At 40.4% G+C, this 18,826-nt stretch overlaps 1 protein-coding gene and 1 long non-coding RNA gene across 5 annotated transcripts; one reads left to right on the forward strand and one right to left on the reverse strand.

Annotated features, from left to right (window-relative positions):
* Positions 1–9,945: 9,945 nt before the first annotated feature.
* On the reverse strand, positions 9,946–12,459 carry LOC125531189 (uncharacterized). The gene is made up of 5 exons (XM_048695601.2): positions 12,174–12,459; positions 11,889–12,047; positions 10,880–10,990; positions 10,695–10,761; positions 9,946–10,611 (listed from the first exon to the last, which is right to left on the reverse strand). The coding sequence occupies exons 1-5, from the start codon at positions 12,375–12,377 to the stop codon at positions 10,337–10,339; spliced, it is 816 nt and encodes a 271-aa protein (XP_048551558.2). The 5' UTR covers positions 12,378–12,459; the 3' UTR covers positions 9,946–10,336.
* Positions 12,460–16,009: 3,550 nt separating this feature from the next.
* On the forward strand, positions 16,010–18,712 carry LOC147988505 (uncharacterized). Of its 4 annotated transcripts, none has more exons than XR_015617077.1 (3): positions 16,010–16,165; positions 17,580–17,703; positions 18,208–18,712. It is a non-coding gene; the product is annotated as an uncharacterized LOC147988505 (long non-coding RNA). The 4 variants fall into 4 exon arrangements; XR_015617075.1 differs by lacking the exon at positions 16,010–16,165 and adding an exon at positions 16,971–17,419; XR_015617076.1 differs by lacking the exon at positions 16,010–16,165 and adding an exon at positions 17,196–17,295.
* Positions 18,713–18,826: the final 114 nt, after the last annotated feature.

Raw genomic sequence — 18,826 nt, forward strand, 5'->3', positions numbered from 1 at the left:
GTGCCGCCACCATTGCCCCTCCCTCAACGGTGTCAGGCAAACGTCGTTGTAGTACACAGTGAGGATGCCGTCATGCTACGGTCCACCGGATCAGCGCACCAAAACTGACGACGAAGATAAGCATACATCAAAAGTGTCCAACTTGTAGACACACGAACACAGACCAACAAAGACCGAATCATGCGGATCCATTGTAGACAAATGCCGACCGAATCCCGCGAGATCTACCGAAACAAACCTCACATGTCATCCGACGACACTAGAAGTATCATCGAAACAGAGCGGGGGGTAGTCGGGGAGGACGTTAGTCCATCTTCATGGAGCTGGCTCGTCTCTCTAAGAAGGAGACAAATCCTAACAAACTTCAGAAAAACTTCTAAAAATGAAGCACTCCCGCCGGCAAGGGCCGAGATCCATCGCGCCTCCATGACCCTACTAAGGCCACAGGAGACAAGTTAGACCGACGGTGGCGTCCACGGAAGGCAGGGGAAAACCTAATCGCGGGGTGCCCTTGCAGTCGAGTATTAACCTTGAAATAAGAGTGAAATGTGCTACTAATCCATTGTTTCGAAGTGATTGCATGCTTTATACCACAAGTCGAGGAGTGATGAATTTAGGCCATAAAGTCGTTGGTTTGATCAAATAAAACCAAAACTGACTTGAGAGAAAAAAAATCTGCCACTTGGTTGCCACATTAGCATGAAGTTTTCATCTAAGAGTATATTTGCTAGCCTAACATCGCTATGCAGGATTTTATAAGCTAGACCACCTACTGATGTCGAAGCAATACTTAAACACACATCCAAATTGAGAGGCACAACCTTGTTGTTGCTATGAAGTATATCATCAAGGTTACCTTTGGGGAGAAAAATCATAGACAAGCATCGAGGTATCAACTTCTAGCCAACAACCTATGAGCATGATGATGTTCTTCTGGATGATGACTTCATTGGCAAATTGTTCATTCTCTAGCTTTGATTGGTGTCTTCACTGCAACCAACTTATTATCAAGAAGGCTCTTGTAGACTTCACCAAAGTAATCATTCCAGTTATGTTTTTACTCTTCAACATTGGCTTAAGTTCCTCCTTTTTTAAAGCTTTATCATGTTTGCCTTCCTTTTGGTAAAACTATCTGATCTTTTTTTTTCTACAAAGACTAGTGAGAAAAGGCAGAATTGCCATGACAAAGAAACCGCCTATAACACCCGCATGAAGAACACTCTTTTTAAGTGAAGTCGTAAATGAACATTCATTCTCTACTATTTATATAAAAGCAAGACATGGGTGATCGATGACAAAACCCATCAACTAGAGTGAAGGTGCTAACTAACCTCGAAAAAGAGTGAAGGTGCTAACAAATAACATTTTGGAAATTGTCCTTAGTTTGCGATATAGAAGTAGTATAAATTGGATGTCCCTTTTTTGGCATGGGTCTAGTCAACATTTTTCACGTGGTGGATCCTCGTTTGATCCAAATGGTGCAAATCGTTTTGTATGCCTTTGTTCGATAGAAACAAGTACTAAAGCGGGCTACATGAACTAATAAGCACTTAATATGGTAGAGAATAGAATTTTAGTCTTTTTGTTTATTGCATTCCCTTTTTAGTGTTTGGATGATAACAACAAAAGCACATATTTCTTCATTCGATGACTACTGTTAGTAACGGCTTATTACAAGCTCACATGTCAGTTGAAAATAACTGCTGACTCGGCACATTCCCTTTTATCATGCTCGTGAATTTGAAAAACTGGTAGCGCAATAAAAAATGCTCATAGAATTAAAAAATGTTTGTGAATTTCAAAATGGTTCCCCAATTTCAAATAAAGTTCATTGATTCAAAACAATATTCGCCAATTAAAAATATTCAAAAAGTTCCATGAATTACAAAAAAAGTTTTCTAAATATGTTTGTGTATTCCAAAAATTGTTCAAATTCAAAAAATGTTACTCGATTCAAAAAGTGTTCACAAGTTTCAAAGAAATTCATATTTCAAAAAAATTCACAATTGTTTTAAAAATGATCACGAATTCAAAAAATATCAATGATTTCAAAAAAGCCACGAGTTTGTAAAAAAAAGTTTCCTAATTTTAAAATTGTTTACGATTCCAGCAAATGATCACGTTCTCAAAGAAATGTTTGTGAATTTAATTTTTTTTTTATGATTTTAAAAATGCTCATTAATTTGTAAGATGTTCACAAAATGGAAAGTATAATAAAAATGCAAGAAAATTGGAAAGTAAAAATAAAAAAATAAAAACAAAGAACATAAAAAAGTAAAACAGAAAAACCGTGATTTTTTAAAAATGTACCAGTCCATACATCATCATCTCCCCAGCTAATAGCATGTGTCACAATCCTATTTATCGATTCAGGCTGAAAGAAACAAACAAAAATCAAACGGATCTATGAATATGCAATCTTAGATGCACAAGATGAGAAGTAATATAACAATGTATGCCTCTTTTTGTTTTGAGGGGAATACACCGGATAATTAAGTCAACCTTTTTATAATATACTCCAGTGATCTAAAAGGTCTTATATTTATATTTGTTTACTGGGGGGAGTATATTTTTCAGTACAAGATGCTCTAGCCTCTAAGTCAAACTAAGCAGAAAAAATGGGCGACCGACAAAATATGGGCCTAGCGAAAATGGAGAAGCCCAACCGCTCTGTTTCCAATGGATGAAAAGGCCCAATCAGAATTTATCAGGTGGACGTAAAAGAAAGGGCCCAACAGGTTAAAAAATCACAAAAAAAAAAGAAATTCTCAGAGCCAGGTTTCGATCCTGGGACCTGTGGGTTATGGGCCCATCACGCTTCCGCTGCGCCACTCCTCATAAAAGAAAAGTTATAAAAAATGTTACTTACTCCATCCCATAATATAAGATGTTAGGGAGTAACGTTTTTCGTTATTTATGACCATATTTTTGAAACATGGGAATATTTCCATCAAATGTGACGTACATTCTTTTAGTGGCATGAAACATTTTTTAAATATTTTTTTAGAAAATTGCACGCATTTTTTTGAAATGTGGGAACATTTTTTCATTGTCACGAACATTTTTTTTAAGTTATCAACATTTTTTAAAATGCTATAAATTATTTTTTATAGTATGTTAACATTGTTTTTTCAAATTCATGTTTTCAAAATTGGTAAGTCAATTTAGGTTTTTTTTAGATATATGCGCAATAAGCTGCATATAACCGCATGGGCTGGCTGGTGGTTGAAACATTGCTCTGCTCATCATCAAGCCCAATCATACACGCCTGAAAAAACAAAAAGCCCAATCATATTGAACTGAGGCCAACAGAAAAAATCACCCAAAAATCATATCAGAGCCAGGTTTCGATCTTGGGACCTGTGGGTTATGGGCCCACCACGCTTCAGCTGCGCCACTCTAATTTGCTTGTTTAGAGTTGCAATGCTATCGTACTTCAACGTTTGGTGATTAGCAGCAAAAATAACGGCTTGTAGCTCAGTTTTCTAGGTCAATCAAATGCCATAAACACTGAGAATTTGGACACCTTCACAACCTGGCTTTCTCAACTATCAACCACATCAAACCCACAGGTCTTTTCCCAGGATCTTACCTGACTCTTCTAATTTTCCCGAAGTTATTCTCAAATTCTTTTCGAAGTTTGACATAAGAATGAATTTCATCAGTCAGATGCCATCATCGCCCCCTCTCTCAACGGTGTCAGGCAAAACATCGTTGTAGTATACAATGCGTATGTCGTCGTGCTACGATCCCACCGGATCAGCGCACCAAAACAACAACCGCTGACGATGAAGACACGCATATATCGAAAGGATCCAACATGTAGACACACGAACACATGATTCGTACGGATCCACATAAGACAAACCTCACACACCCTCCGACAATGCTAGAAGTATCATCGAAATCGGGAGGGGGAGGGGGAGGGCGCTGATGACCTCACCACCTTGCCGCTGCTCGCCATTCTCGATCCCGAACAGCCGCAGTTCCAGGAGGCCCCCATGGTTGCAACAAAAAATCCCAGCGTTGGTAGAAGCTTCCCTAACTGCCTGTTGTAGCAACAAAAAATCGTGTGTCGTCCCCGTCATGCGAGTCGCGACCGGCCGAGCGTTCGGCCCCCGCGCTGGCCCCAAACGTTTTCCATTCAAAAAATGTTTGTGATCCTAGAAATATGTTCACAATTCCTAAAAATGGACATGAATTTGTAAGATGTTCACAAAATGGAAAGTACATTAAAAATGAAAAAGTAAAAAAATGAAAAAACCAAAAGAAAAAAGGGAAAAGGAAAAAAAAGGAAAAACCATGTTTTTTAATGTACCAGATGAAAACTAATATACAACATAATTTCCCCAACTAATAGCACGTGTCACCATCCTATTTATCGATTCGGGCGGTGAGGGAGAGGAACCGGCAGGGGTAACGGGGCGCCGGCGCCGCTGCCGGCGAGAGGAGCAGCGCCCGAATCAGTATTGGTAGTTACAACAAATAGCAAGACCGAAGTATTTTAATAAGCATAAACCCTAAACCCTTGGAATTTTTGCATTCTTACAATATATGAATATAAAGCAATAATTCAAAACCGTGCAGCGAATATACTGTATGATGCGAATTTTCATCATTCCACCATGACTCCAAGCTCTGGCTGCACCCCTATATCCCTTCTTTCCTGATCTATTTATTCTAGTCCGCCCAACCATCAACAATTTTATGCAAAGCGGAACGTCAAGATTTTTAATCCACTCTGAATATCTGAAAATCACATAAAGCCGCTCGGATAAAGGAAGTATGAGTTGGAGTACACAGGATGCAAGGGCAATTCCTAAGGACTCGAGGACATATCTATGCTCTTAGAACCAGGAGGCAAACACTGAGTGGGCGAAGCATGCTACATCTAACATATTTATGATCTAAAAATTGTTACATTTTGTTGGGATTGCATCATTTGTGTTGATAATTAAATCAGTATTGGTAGTTAGAACAAATACCAAGACCGAAGTATCTTAAAAAGCGTAAAACCCTAAACCCTTAGAATTTTCGCATTCTTACAATATATAAATAAAAAGCGATAATTCAAAACGGTGCCCAGACTCATCTACATGCGGTGGACAGTAAACTCAAAAAATATAGTAAAAATAAAAACAAACATAATTTTTAGGAATCCAAGATGCTCATGTGCTCAAGGGTGCGTGCAAATTTTCGTGTTCTTTAGACATCCGAGGAGCTCATACCGAAAAACAAAATCAGCTCCAAATAGTGTTCTTTTTCAAAGTTTCTCACACACCCAAAAATTGTCTTTTTTGGCTGAAGCTCCTCATAAAAGAGAAGTTATAAAAAATGTTACTTAGTCCGTCCCATAATATAAGATGTTAGGGAGTAATGTTTTTCGTTATTTATGACCATATTTTTGAAACATGGGAATATTTCCATCAAATGTGACGTACATTCTTTTAGTGGCATGAAACATTTTTTAAATATTTTTGTAGAAAATTGCACGCATTTTCTTGAAATGCGGGAACGTTTTTTAAGTTATCAACATTTTCAAAACTGGTAAGTAAATTTAGGTTTTTTTTAGATATATGCGCAATAAGCTGCATATAACCGTATGGGCTGGCTGGTGGTTGAAACATTGCTCTGCTCATCATCAAGCCCAATCATACACGCCTGAAAAAACAAAATGCCCAATCATATTGAACTGAGGCCAACAGGTAAAAAATCACAAAGAAAAGAACGTATCAGAGCCAGGTTTCGATCCTGGGACCTGTGGGTTATGGGCCCACCACGCTTCCGCTGCGCCACTCTGATCTGCTTGTTACGTTTGCGACGTCAGTTTACATATGATAGCAGCTCAGTTAGCAAGCAAGCAAGGGTTGTCGACGATCACTCTTATGATGATGCCTAATTCCTCCCGTCCAGGGAGCACCACCACCGAAATGGCACTGACCAAACGAGGTGCAAACATGTCTAGAAATGTACGATGGCTTTCCCTAATCCCTATAAATACACCATGGTGCAACACGCCACTTAGATACGGATCTTAGCTAGCTAGCTTATCATCTTCCATCAGTGCTCACGAGTTACCTAGGTCCCAACTCCCAAGATGAGCAAGTCGTCGTGGCCGGAGCTGGTGGGCATCCTGGCGACGCTGGCGGCGGCGCAGATCGCGCACGACCGGCCCGACGTCGCCGTCGACGTGCTCCCGACCGGTGCGGCGGTGACTCACGACTACGACCTCGAGCGTGTCCGCGTCTTCATCGACCTCAGCGGCGTCGTCTCCAAGACCCCCGTCATCGGCTAGCCTCCCGCCCCGCGAATGGCACGTAGTAACGGAATACTACGTACTGTACGTACCAGCGTGTACGTCGTCCCTCTCTCCCTGTGACTACTATACTACGGTATAACTGACGGAAGAATAAAGTGACGTTATGTGTTTGTGTTACGTGATTTCTACGAAAACTAGCTAAAATATTCATGGGTTGTTACGGAGTAACAAATTATTCGGTGGGTTTAACTCGTTTATCCCGCTCATATTTATTTCTGTGTTAGCCGTACTGACATTATGTGTAGATGTATTTATTGTTTGCGTAGTACGTGCTTATTTAGATGGAATCCAGTATGTCATTAATTCCGCCAATGCCATGTTCATGATTATTTCCTGGATTAAATTAATCGAAAAATTACACATTTACTCATCATCACGTGCATCTGATTTTTCTTGAACATGCTCACTGGATTGAGCAAGACGAGTCTCCTCCTCAATCACAATGGAAATGATATTATCAAGGCTTAGCCATTCAGTTTGGATAATGTTAGCTGGCGGTGGAGATCAAACTCTTGATTTAGGCCATCAGGGAAGAGCTTGCCCACAAGTGGTTCAAACCAAGTATGGTGAACAGCCACGTCACTCTTGTCAACGGGTTGAAAAGGATGGTAATAGTGCAACTCCCTATACAATCTCTTCATCTCACCTGCATACTTAGTCATTGATTTTGAGCCTTGCTTCAAGTTAGTCAAGTCTTGCATGATGCGAGTAGCCTACATCTTATTTGATTATAGATAATGTAATTAGGTGAGTCCTTAGGTTTGTGGCAGTACTCCGTGTTGTAGCTTGGAGATGATGCCGCAGGTCATGGCGGCAGCTCGAGTGCCCATAGCAGTAAATCATGGCGACACAGCACCACAATTAGCCATCACCAAGGTCCACACAGGATTAACCTACTCTGATGCCATGTTGAAAATCATCTGAGATTTGAGGAATTTGAGCTAGGGATTGGAGGGAGAGTGAAGAGCATTTGGGAAAATTTGGGATCATTCCTCACCGATCCATTCTCTTTGTGCTGATTTATATATTGTTTGTACAACTTACATTTTAGGCCCTGGGGACTCACCTAATTAATTACATTATCCATACACCAACACAAAGTCCTTCATTAAAATCCATCCGAGGAAGGAAAGAAATAACTCATCATGTATCTATCTTGATATTTTCTTTTTCATGAGTATGGTCTGTTCATCATTGCTTTTGTGATTTTGATTATTTCTTGGATCAGAGCATATATTGAGGAAAAATTGTGCGATACCCATGTAGGCCTATGAAAAATCCATCGGAGCACCGCTGGCGGCCGATGCTTGTGTGATACCCGTGTAGGCCTATGAAAAATTGCTGCCAAACTAGGTTGGTACTACATTGACGTGGTACCTCCATTGTTTTTAGAATAAAATATTTTTTTAAAGAGCAATGTTTCATATTCAAGAAAAATAATTATTTCAGGTTTACGATAGATTATTCTAACTCCCGAGAGGATTGTGCAAATTCCATGAAAAAAATGTCCTAGGTTTAGGAAAAACAATTATCGTTGATTTAGGTTATTGGTGAATGAACCTGTCAAAATAGTTAACCGGATGCATTTCCTTTTCTTCTGTCTCTTCGACCACACATGTCTTGCTGCCAAACTAGGTTGGTACTACATTGATGTGGTACCTCCACTGTTTTTAGAATAATTTTTTTTAAAGAGCAATGTTTCAGATTCAAGAAAAATAATTATTTCAGGTTCACGATAAATTATTCTAACTCCCGAGAGGATTGTTGAAATTCCATGAAAAAAAATGTCCTAGGTTTAGGAAAAACAATTATCGTTGATTTAGGTTATTGGTCAATGAACCTGTCGAAATAGTTAACCGGATGAATTTCCTTTTCTTCTGTCTCTTCGACCACACATGTATTGCATTAACCACGACCGATTAGTGCATCATTAACCACGACCGAGCAAAATATGGGTCTTAGAAAATGAAGAAACCTGTTTTTTTTAGTTAATGAAGAAGGCAACAAGCACAATCAGCAAAAAACATAAAAAAACAATTATCAGAGCCAGGTTTCGATCCTGGGACCAGGATTGTTCAAATTCCATGAAAAAAATGTCCTAGGTTTAGGAAAAACAATTATCGTTGATTTAGGTTAATGGTCAATGAACCTGTCAAAATAGTTAACCGGATGCATTTCCTTTTCTTCTGTCTCTTCGACCACACATGTCTTGCATTAACCACGACCAATTAGTGCATCATTAACCACGACCGAGCAAAATATGGGCCTTAGAAAATGAAGAAACCTGTTTTTTTAGTTAATGAAGAAGGCAACAAGCACAATCAGAATTTATTATGAGATGGAGGTATACGAAAAGGACCCCAACAAAATGACAAAGCCCAACTAGATACAACCGGGTCCAGCAGAAGAAAGAAAACACAATCGGAGATGACGAATAAGAAAAGGGCCCAAAAAAATGACAAAGCCCAACCAGATAAAAACGGGCCCAACAAAAAAAATCACATCCTCTCAAAGAAAAACAGCAAAAATCATAAAAAAAATCAATTATTAGAGCCAGGTTTCAATCCTAGGACCTGTGGGTTATGGGCCCACCACGCTTCCGCTGTGCCACTCTGATGTTTTTGTATATTTTAGTGTGAGTCCCATATATTCCCTCCGTTCAAAAATAGATGACTCAACTTTATACTAAATTAGTACAAAGTTGAGTCATCTATTTTGAGTCATCTATTTTTGAACGGAGGGAGTATATACAAGTACCTGCTTTCATGGACGACGAGGGTCGCCCTTATGATGTTATGATGGTTTTGTCCTACTTTCCTCCGTCAACGGACAACAAATCATTATTATTATGAGAAGAAATAATAATAGCATTAGCATCCCCCGTGAAAGAAGTCCAGTAATTATCCAAAAAAAAAAATCCCATCGTTGAGCCAATGTCAGGCTCCGCAGAAAAAAATGAACAAACTCTCGCACGTAGACGGGACGATTCATCCACATTGCCCAGCAATAAAAGTAATGAGTTGATTTTATAATCCACCCCATGTGTACCACCCGCTGCGTCAACTAGCATTAACAAACTGAAGGAATTTTTTTAGAGATTTCAATGAAATTTAGAAAACAGGATCATCATTGAAAGGCAATGGAGAATGTGATAAGTTGGAGATATATATATAATAATAAATGATTTTGAATCCAATGTGTTTTTCTAGAATATATATCTTGGACTAACAAGCATCATTAAAATTTCTAGAAATATATGTTTTTCTTACTTATTACATTTTCTTGTCTCCCCTTACTTTTCAAGTCTGTCTTGACTGGGCTGCTAGGTGTGCTTGTTCAAAATTTAAACTACTAAAACCATAACAGTCATTGTAGAATGGAGGGAGTATTAGGTTTGGCAGGCCGGACTTAAATCTTAAAATGAATAATCTAATAATACTCCGATTTACTCAGCTATTAGGTTTGGGAGTATTCAACAGACAACTAATCAGGTTGCATTTTCTCAACAAGGAAAATTAATCAAGTTGCAAGAAATGCATTTTATTCGGTCCAGAATTTGAGAGAATATCTAACCATTGATTAACACCATTCATAACAACTTTCCAAAAAATAACACACCCACAACCTAAACACCCTTAAATATCAACTTCTGAGGGGAGGCGGCAACTAGTATCAAAAATTCAAAATGTGGTTCGCACAACTAGCGTTGCCGAGACAAAAAGAACCAGCACTTCCACTGCTCCATGAATTCAAGAAACAGACCGATGGCATGTATAAGAACAGACGTGCCTAACAACACATCAGAGGTCAACTTATTCATTGTCAACTAGAGCAAATGTCTTGAAAGATTTCGTATGGATGACACAAACACAACAGAGGCTGGTCGGGCAGACGAGATCACAGATTCTTCAGTATGGAACCCCACGCCACGGCTGTTCTTCAGTACAGATCCAGCTACTAGTCTCTGGCTCCAGGCCCGGGAAGAAAGACGGACCCTGCTGCAAACGGAAACTCGTACTACGCTGAAGCACCAGCCTCCTCCTCCTCTTTCCTTTTGCGAGCCCACTTGGGGCTGACCTCGATAAGCCGGTGCGGCATGAGCTGCTTCTCCTTCCGGGTGAGCTTCTTGTAGTTCATGACCCTGAGTTTCGCAATCTTGGCTTCCTCCTCGGCTGTGGCTTCTCTGACCACCACCGTCAGCCTGCACCTAGGTCTCTCCCTGACACCACACCTCCCTTTGGCGTGGTAAGACAACCTCTTAAGATAAAGTCCTTTTCCCACAAAAGCCTCTTCTGCAGTGTCAAGAAGGAGGGAGATGAGATCTAATTTATTGCAGATGTTGACGTAAATGTGAGCAGCTTTGTGGCAATCTTACCCACAATAAGTTTATCTGCATCCAGTCCATGGTTGTGAGCTGCGTTCGCACGAGCAGAATGGATAACCTACAGCAATTGATAGGAAGAAATTTTTATTTAAAAACATCAATGGTCAGTCTGGACCTATCGCAGAAAGTAGAGTTACTTGAGTAGGTAACATTATTTTTTTTGCTGATTGCCGAACCTGGTACAATGTTTTCGCAGCCCTTTTAACCGTCACTTGCAACTGTAAAAGGGCATCTTCCACGCGCATTCCTCGAACCAGCTTGGCTACCAGATTTACCTTCTTGGGGCTCTAAAACAACCAGGAACATTAAGATCAATTGGAGAAACAAATATCTCTTGATGGTACTAGCAATATATTATGAGCAGTACACCAGTTCATGAAGTCTGCTGGGCAGCCTTAGTCTCTCTACATGCCCATTATTATATTCCAGCGAAGTAAGATAAGCAAATGTTTTCCAGCCAACATATAAATTCAGCAATGAATAACCAGTTGATAAAGTCTGCTGGGCAGCCTTAGTCTCTCTACGTGTCCATCATTGTATTGCAGCTAAGTGAGGTAAGCAAAAGTTTTCCAACTAATATATGAATTTAGTGATGAATAACCAGCTGATAAAGTATGCTGCACAGCCTTAATCTCTATACGTGCTCACCATTGTATTCCAGTGAAGTGGGATAAGAAAATGTTTACCAGCCAATGCATAAATTGAGTGATGGATAGAAGCTACAAACACATTTTCAATTGGCATGAAGAAACAATTGCAGCTTCTGCTAAGGGCAGACATGCACTAGAAGCTTTCTACTTTCATCGTTATGACTAACAGTAGGCTAAGTAGCCATTGCAGATCTCAGGAAAACATATTTAACAATTGTAGATGAGGTGCATAAAAAGCTTCATGCGCCTAAGCAATTTTCAGTAAGTTTCATGGAAATGACATGTATTTCGACAAAACTACATGTTGAAGGGAAGCTTCCAGAAAACTGCATACTTGACAATTGACATGGCTGTCACAGAGCTACACAACACATGTGCTTAGTCAAGCGTTTTAGGATATCTCTGAGGAATATAACTAACTACTACTCCCTCCGTAAACTAATATAAGAGCATTTAGATCACTATTTTAGTATTCTAAACGCTCTTATATTAGTTTACGGAGGGAGTACAACTGAGTTACTGAATTGATGTTTACCTGCTTGATGTCCTTCTTGATGGCTTGGACTTTCGTCCGCTTCACCACTGCTCCCTTGTTGTCGGTCCCTTCCGCAGCCCCCAACGGCGACGACAACGGGGAAGAAACAGGGACCATTGCATCATCATCAGCAAGTAGGCTCCTCGCGGTCGATATCCCCTGCAAAGAAACAACCAGCGGCGAACGCACAATTTCAGCCATCACCAAATTTGAGCAACCAGTAGGAAACGTAGCACCGCAGATCGTGTGTAAGAAGCTGGAGCGGGAGAGGGGTGGTGCACCTACAGCATTGCGGATCAGCTGATGGAAGGATTGGGGGGCGACGGCCGCCGGGCGCAGCATGTCCATCAGCGCCGCCGGGGCGCCGCCGCGCGGGAAGGAAGAAGGGGCGGAGGATAGGTGGCGGGAGAGGAGGAAGCGGGCGGAGGTGGAGGCCGAGGGGGAGAGCAGCCTGCGCGCCATGGCGGCGGCGGCTGCGGCGGCGGCCATTGGCGGCGGCGCAACCCTAGCGGGAGGAAGGGAGAAATGGGGATCGAGCCGAGACGAAGAGCCGTGTGGCCCACTAGGGGTTTAGATATGGGTTTAAGTTTTTGTTTTCTCTCCCACTGTGGTTTGGCTTGGGCTTGACGTTAAATGTGCTTTCTCACGGCCCACCAAAGTCCATGTTGAGTTTTCTTAAGTCCGAGTTGAGTTGTTTTTTAAAGTATACAGACGGAAATGCTCGCACACTTATGTCTACGGATACAGGCAGACACAACCCACCCCTTTGACCTCTTTCGAGAGATTGAGCTGGCACATCATCTTGAGATTGACAAAGTCGCCACAGACGTCTTCGTAGTCGACGAGAACGTCTCCTCCCGCTGTACGCATGTTGCCTAAAGACCTAAAACAAATCCAGGAAAATGCGAGCATTAGTGTCAAGTCTAGGACTTGAACCATGGTAGACTTGAACCATTCGCTTCTAATTTGTTTTTTTGTTACATAATGATTTATCGAAACATCTAAAGAAGCACTCTCTTCCTTCCTTTATATAAGGTGTATTTGTTTTTTCAAAAGCCAAATGAGTGCTTGTTTGACCAAGTTTTTTGAAAATATATATCAATATCCACAATATGAAATTTATATAATTTGATCGATCATGAAAAGTAGTTTCATATTTTGTCTATTAATATTGCAGGTGTTGTTATTTCATTGTATATTTTTGGTCAAACATTCAAATGGTTGACTTGCATGGAAATCACACCTTATATTCTGAAACGAATGGAGTATGATTTATCAACAACCCTAGTTGACGCTTGCAGCTGAGACAGAGTCAGCCTAGTTCCAGAGTTCGCGTGCGGTTGCTCTGTTTCGTTCGCTGAATGCTACGTAGTTTTTTTTTACTTTTCTTCTATTTTTTTTTGGTTTCTCTATGGTTTTTTTTCACATTTTATGATTTTACTTTATTTTTATCTTATCTTGGGGTTTGATTTTTCCCTGGTTTTCTTCCCTTTTTCCTTTCTCACCTTTTCTTTCTTATAGTTTTCTGTACAGCAAACTTTTCTAATATATATTGAACACCTTTTTAATAGACACTGAACATTTTTGATAGAGGGTAAACATTTTTTAATACACATCAATTTTTTTTCTAATATACGATGAACAATTTTTATATGTGGTTAAATTTTTTTAACATACGATGAACATTTTCCCCTAATACACACTGAACTTTTTTAAAGTATACACCAAAAATTTATTAATATTGTTGTCCTGCGTAACAGAAAGTTTTGGAGTGGGTCAGACCATTAGTGCCTCGGTTCAGGTATCGTCACCTCTATTGGACGACAATGAGTGTCCACTAGAGGTCCCTAGTTTATCTGCGGATGGCAATGAGGCCATGTTGGACAGTCAACCCTCTTTCAAATCTATGACCATATCCATGTACATCCATTTCCCATTTTCTCGGCCATGAAAACATTAACGGATCACAGCTTCTGCTCGTGTCTTGTCCGCTGGACATCCACAATAAAAAAAAAGAACCACAACGGTGTGTATGACAACAATAACAATATTAAAAGTCTGCTCATATTACATTACATATATTTAGCCTTGCATACATCACAAGTACAGACATGTATTCACCTTTGGGTCATTGGGCTTCGAGACTACCTATATGACCTGGGTCACTTCCATGTGGGCCCACCTATCAAATGGTACCCAATGGGTCCGTGAGGCTATTTCTAATCCGTGTCCCATGAGTTTTCGGGTACCAGCCTACAAAAATCCAACCGTTGAATTACAATTGGACTTCACGTTGTAATAATGTGGAATGGGTATGGTTACTGCAGTATGTTGTATCCTAGGCCGCTTATACCATAGGGATGCCACATATTATAAATAGAATGGAAAATATTATCTAATTAGCTGGGTTTTAGTGAGAGGGGAGGCTAAATAGATATGTGTGTTAATTTAATTTTGAGTTATCCCTAACACAGTAACTTAACTAGAAAGAGATCAAATAGATAAAATGTTGTGGCTAAATTTGAAGATTTGCTTGGCAATCAGGGAGAGGAATATTGAAACATTAAATGTTATATATACATAAACCGTCGAACATAAACATAATTATCTAAAATACAATTGCTTGGTTCAATTAATTAAAGCATCTTAATCATAAAACACTCTCAAAACAAGCAATCAAGCAACACTGCATGCATTGTGCAAATTTACAATCTCAAAAGTCAAAACAAGGGATTAGAAAGCTAGTCAATCATGCACACAAAGTACCGATTGGATCTTGAACAAGAACAAGAATGTCATATGCATTTCCTAAAGATAAAATCAATGGAACTCAAAAAATAAATAAGGTTTAATATTTTACTTTGGCTACTAAGATGTTTCATGTTTCTGTTCGACTCAATCTCAGGCCTAGAAGCATATACATTCATACAAGACCAAATCGTCTCACTAATTATGGATGCCTAGCTACGTACACGAATGGTTCTCCTTCCTGGAAATTCTTGAGGGTATCCAATGGGTGCCCACTCGTGGGTGCTCAGTCAATACAATGGGCAAGTTGTGGTCCATACGCCTAGACATGCATGCATGCATGCAACCAATTTCCCACCTACCGCACAACACCCGTGAAGCTCTTGTGGCCTCAAGAGGCCTTCATGCACTGTCTCCTATTTTAAGCATCGACCACCTTCATAAGCCTCCACATGAAGCATCTCATTGGAAGCAGCAACATCTCTCTCAAATCATCCCCCGACCACTTGTTAGGACAACCGGTGGTGTGCATTCATTGATGGGCAGCGTGCCACTCATGTTATTGGCCGAGCAGCCTCGGTGAAGGCTGCTTCCATCACGCCAAACTTGTTAGCAGTTGCACCTACCATTGTTGCCATCATGGTAGACCAGTGTCATCACCCTCGCTAACAAGTTTGTCGTTTGAAAGAAACCTTTCATCGGGCAGCTCGTCCCATAGCATGAGTGTCACCCCTTCCACGAATGCACATCATCACAATTGCAACCAGGATTAGCTTGGCATCGATGAATATTTCTCCCTGGAGAAGTAGAAATGGAAAGTAAATAGTTGATGCCCAATACTTATATTCTTTTAAAACACACACAATCACATATATCACCTCATCAATTGCTTTCTTTTTTATATTCTTTAGTTGCATGCTTCACATTAGTATTCTTTTCTATCCATACAATGCATCCACATCAATAAGTAATGCGTGTTTGCCACGCCATTATCACCACCATAGTTAATTCTCACAATTTATATATATTGTTCCCATCCATGCAACTCATCCACATCAATAAGTCACGCACATTTGTCACATCATCAACATGCAATGGCAACATAGTTAATCCTCATAATTTATACATTTTTTCCTATCCATGCAACTCATCCACCTTAATAAGTCATGCATGTTTGCCATGCAACTCATCCTCATAATATCGTTATCCTACCAATTTTAGCATGTCTTACTGCTGCAATGAGAGAGTTATATTCTTCTTTTTTGCAGGAAAAGAGAGATAGTTATCTTCTAGTATACCAAGATAGTTGATTCTCACTACTTTTATTTTTCACAATATGCACACATGTCACCTCATTAATTATTATCGTCTTCCTATTTTTTCAGTTGCATGTTCCAGCTCACTATCAGGGGCGGACCAAGAGGGAAAATGACCCAGTGTCCCAGTGTTAAAGAAGACACATTTTCCATCTAATGATAGGGTGTCACACACTACACTATACATGAAACTTACCAAGGAAAATTTAGAAGGTTGAGTTGCACCTAACACCATAACACGATGTCTTTATTAGAAAGACATCAGATAGATAAAATGTATATGGGCTAAACCTGGACATCTTGCTTTGCAAACTCAAAAAAGATATATTTAAATTATATGGTGCACATGCATAAATCCTCAGACATAAACATAGTTATGTAAATAATATTTTCTTTGCTTCAGTTCAAGCATCTTAATCATAAAACACTCTGGGGCATCAATCCGCACAACCAACCAACACTACATGCATTTTGCAAATTTACAATCTCAAAACAATAGATCACAAGTTAGTCAGTCATGCACAATAGTACCGACCAAATCTTGAACAAGAACAAGAATGACACCGGCCTGTATTCCTGAGAGATAAAATCAATGGATTAAGTACAAAGGTTTAGGGATTGTTTGGTTCTAGACCTAGGAATGCCACACTAAATATTTTTGGCAAACCTGCCTGAGGTTAGTTTCATAAATTTGGAGCCACAAGTTGGCAAGCATAATAGAATCTTGCCACATCTTTTGAGTGTATGCGACATGGGGTCTTAGTGTGGCAAAAAGCATCTTGCCTATGATGTGTCTTAAACCAAACTTCCATCTAAGTTGGTCAAAATTTCCTAACCTTAGATGTGACAACCTTAAACAAATTTAGTCTCAAACCAGATAGCCTCTTAGTCTTTTCCTCTGCCTACTAAGATGTTTTAGTTTGACTTAATCTCAGACATGAAAACATGTACATTTAGACAAGAGCAAAATTGCCTCACTACTTATGAATGACTACCTAGATGGATGGTACTCCTGCTTCCTAGGAATTCTTCAGGGTATCTAATCGGTGGCCACTTGTGGGTGCTCGGTCAATACAACGGGCAAGCAGTGGCCCGTACGCCTAGACACATGCATATGCATGCAACCAATTTTGCATCCACCACACAACACCCGTGAAGCTCTCGTGGCCTCACACCGTCTTCATACGCCATCTCCTATTTAGAGCAATGACCACCTTCATAAGCCTCCAGGCGAAGCATCTCATTGGATTCATGAATCATCCCTCAACCACTTTCTTAGGTTCGATGGCCAAGATCACGAGCATCTCAGTTGCGCTATTCCTCGTGCGGCGGTGTGCATTCATGTACGAACGGGGTGCAACTCATGCAATGGGACGATCAAACGGCCTCGTTGAAGGCTGTTTCCATTAACCGCAAACTTGTCAGCGGTTGCGCTGATCCTTGTTGTCGTCGCGGCTGTGCCTGGTGGTAAGTTTGCGGTATGGAAGAAGCCTTCAACGAGGACCCTCGTCCCACAGCATGGGTTGCACCCGATTCATCCATGAATGCACATGACCTGTAGAAAAATAGAGACTGACGAATATCTTCTTTACAGATAAATGGAGAATGACGAACATCTTCTTTGCAGGAAAGCAGAATGAACGACGAATATCTTGGCATAAAAAAAAGGGGGAGAGGCGACTATATACGTTGGAAGAACAGAAGGAAGAGTGGTGAATAAATCAGTACACTCAAGAATGCCGACGAACAAGGTATGTAGAGACGCACCATCCTGACTGACTGGATGATGCTCCTGCATCATTCAGTATCGTCGAACCGAGACAATAGATCTGGCCCTCAAGCATGCATCTTGCCACCCACTTGTACATTGATTTAAGTAGGCTTTTATTTTTACATGCTGGATGAGCATATGCGAATCTCATCCAGATATAGTTTGATCTGAACCTAATTGGTCAACGGTGACAGATGTACAATAACATTTAGATGAGACAGGGATGAAGGGCTAATTTAGCACAGAACTCGGCTTTTGTTTTCTTTTCTGCACAAGCACATGAAATCTGCAAATACGTATATTATATGAACATTTCCATGTGTGAACTATCTTTCTGAAACTTCATAAACTGAAAAAAAGAAAGTGTTCTACATATCTGAAAGTACCCCATTTCAGATCAAAATCCAATTTATTTATTTATTTGTGAAAAGGACCAAAATACAAATTGGGTCAATAACCAAGATTGCGCTGTCCTACTTTGCAGGAAATAAAACCAGCAGTGGTCTTGAGAGAAAATAAGGGCAATCACACCTACGTTAATACCTGTCCTGACATATTTCAGCACACAAACTTGCACCAGCCCTTCTTTGCATGCAGTTGCAGCTCAACTACCGAAACAGACATCGAAGGCGGGATCAGGGCACAGCTTCATCTTTGGGCCTCCCTGCATACACTGCAATAGAAGAAATAGCAGATTCATTCAGCATTATTTGTTATTTTCAAAGAAGAGGTCAGTCCTACACCTTGATATCAATGCGTGCAGACTGGCTGGTAGAAAATAGACCAGGGAGATCAGGGAGAAGGCGTCGCCTTCAGGTTTGCGATGAAGATGGTGTCTCGTCGCCGCAGACTGCCCGGCAATGATGAAGCTCACCACCAGGACGGTCAATCGTCAACCAGCTGGTGGCCTCGACCTGAAGAGTCTATTCTTGATACACCTGTAATGTATTGTACTGTCATTCACCAGACCAAAAAAGCAGCATCTTCCATAGGCAACTGGCAGAGGCAAGGCCAAGGAAAACCCGAGCCCGCTTTTCATATCATCCAAAACAGGAGCAAAAGCAGACATTCAACCTGCTCTGCCACAGGATAATTCACAAAAC

Source organism: Triticum urartu, chromosome 1A, assembly GCF_056163025.1.
Source record: "Triticum urartu cultivar PI428250 chromosome 1A, HENAU_Tu73, whole genome shotgun sequence".
NCBI lineage: Eukaryota > Viridiplantae > Streptophyta > Magnoliopsida > Poales > Poaceae > Triticum > Triticum urartu.

What these genes read in the sequence shown, in the direction of transcription:
- LOC125531189 (XM_048695601.2), bottom strand. Translation starts at nt 12,377, where the DNA reads ATGGCCGCCGCCGCAGCCGCCGCCGCCATGGCGCGCAGGCTGCTCTCC. An exon ending in ATCAGCTGATCCGCAATGCT is followed by an intron (nt 12,048 to 12,173) that starts GTAGGTGCACCA and finishes GTTTCTTTGCAG; the next exon opens with GGGATATCGACCGCGAGGAG. An exon ending in TCAAGAAGGACATCAAGCAG is followed by an intron (nt 10,991 to 11,888) that starts GTAAACATCAAT and finishes TGGTTGTTTTAG; the next exon opens with AGCCCCAAGAAGGTAAATCT.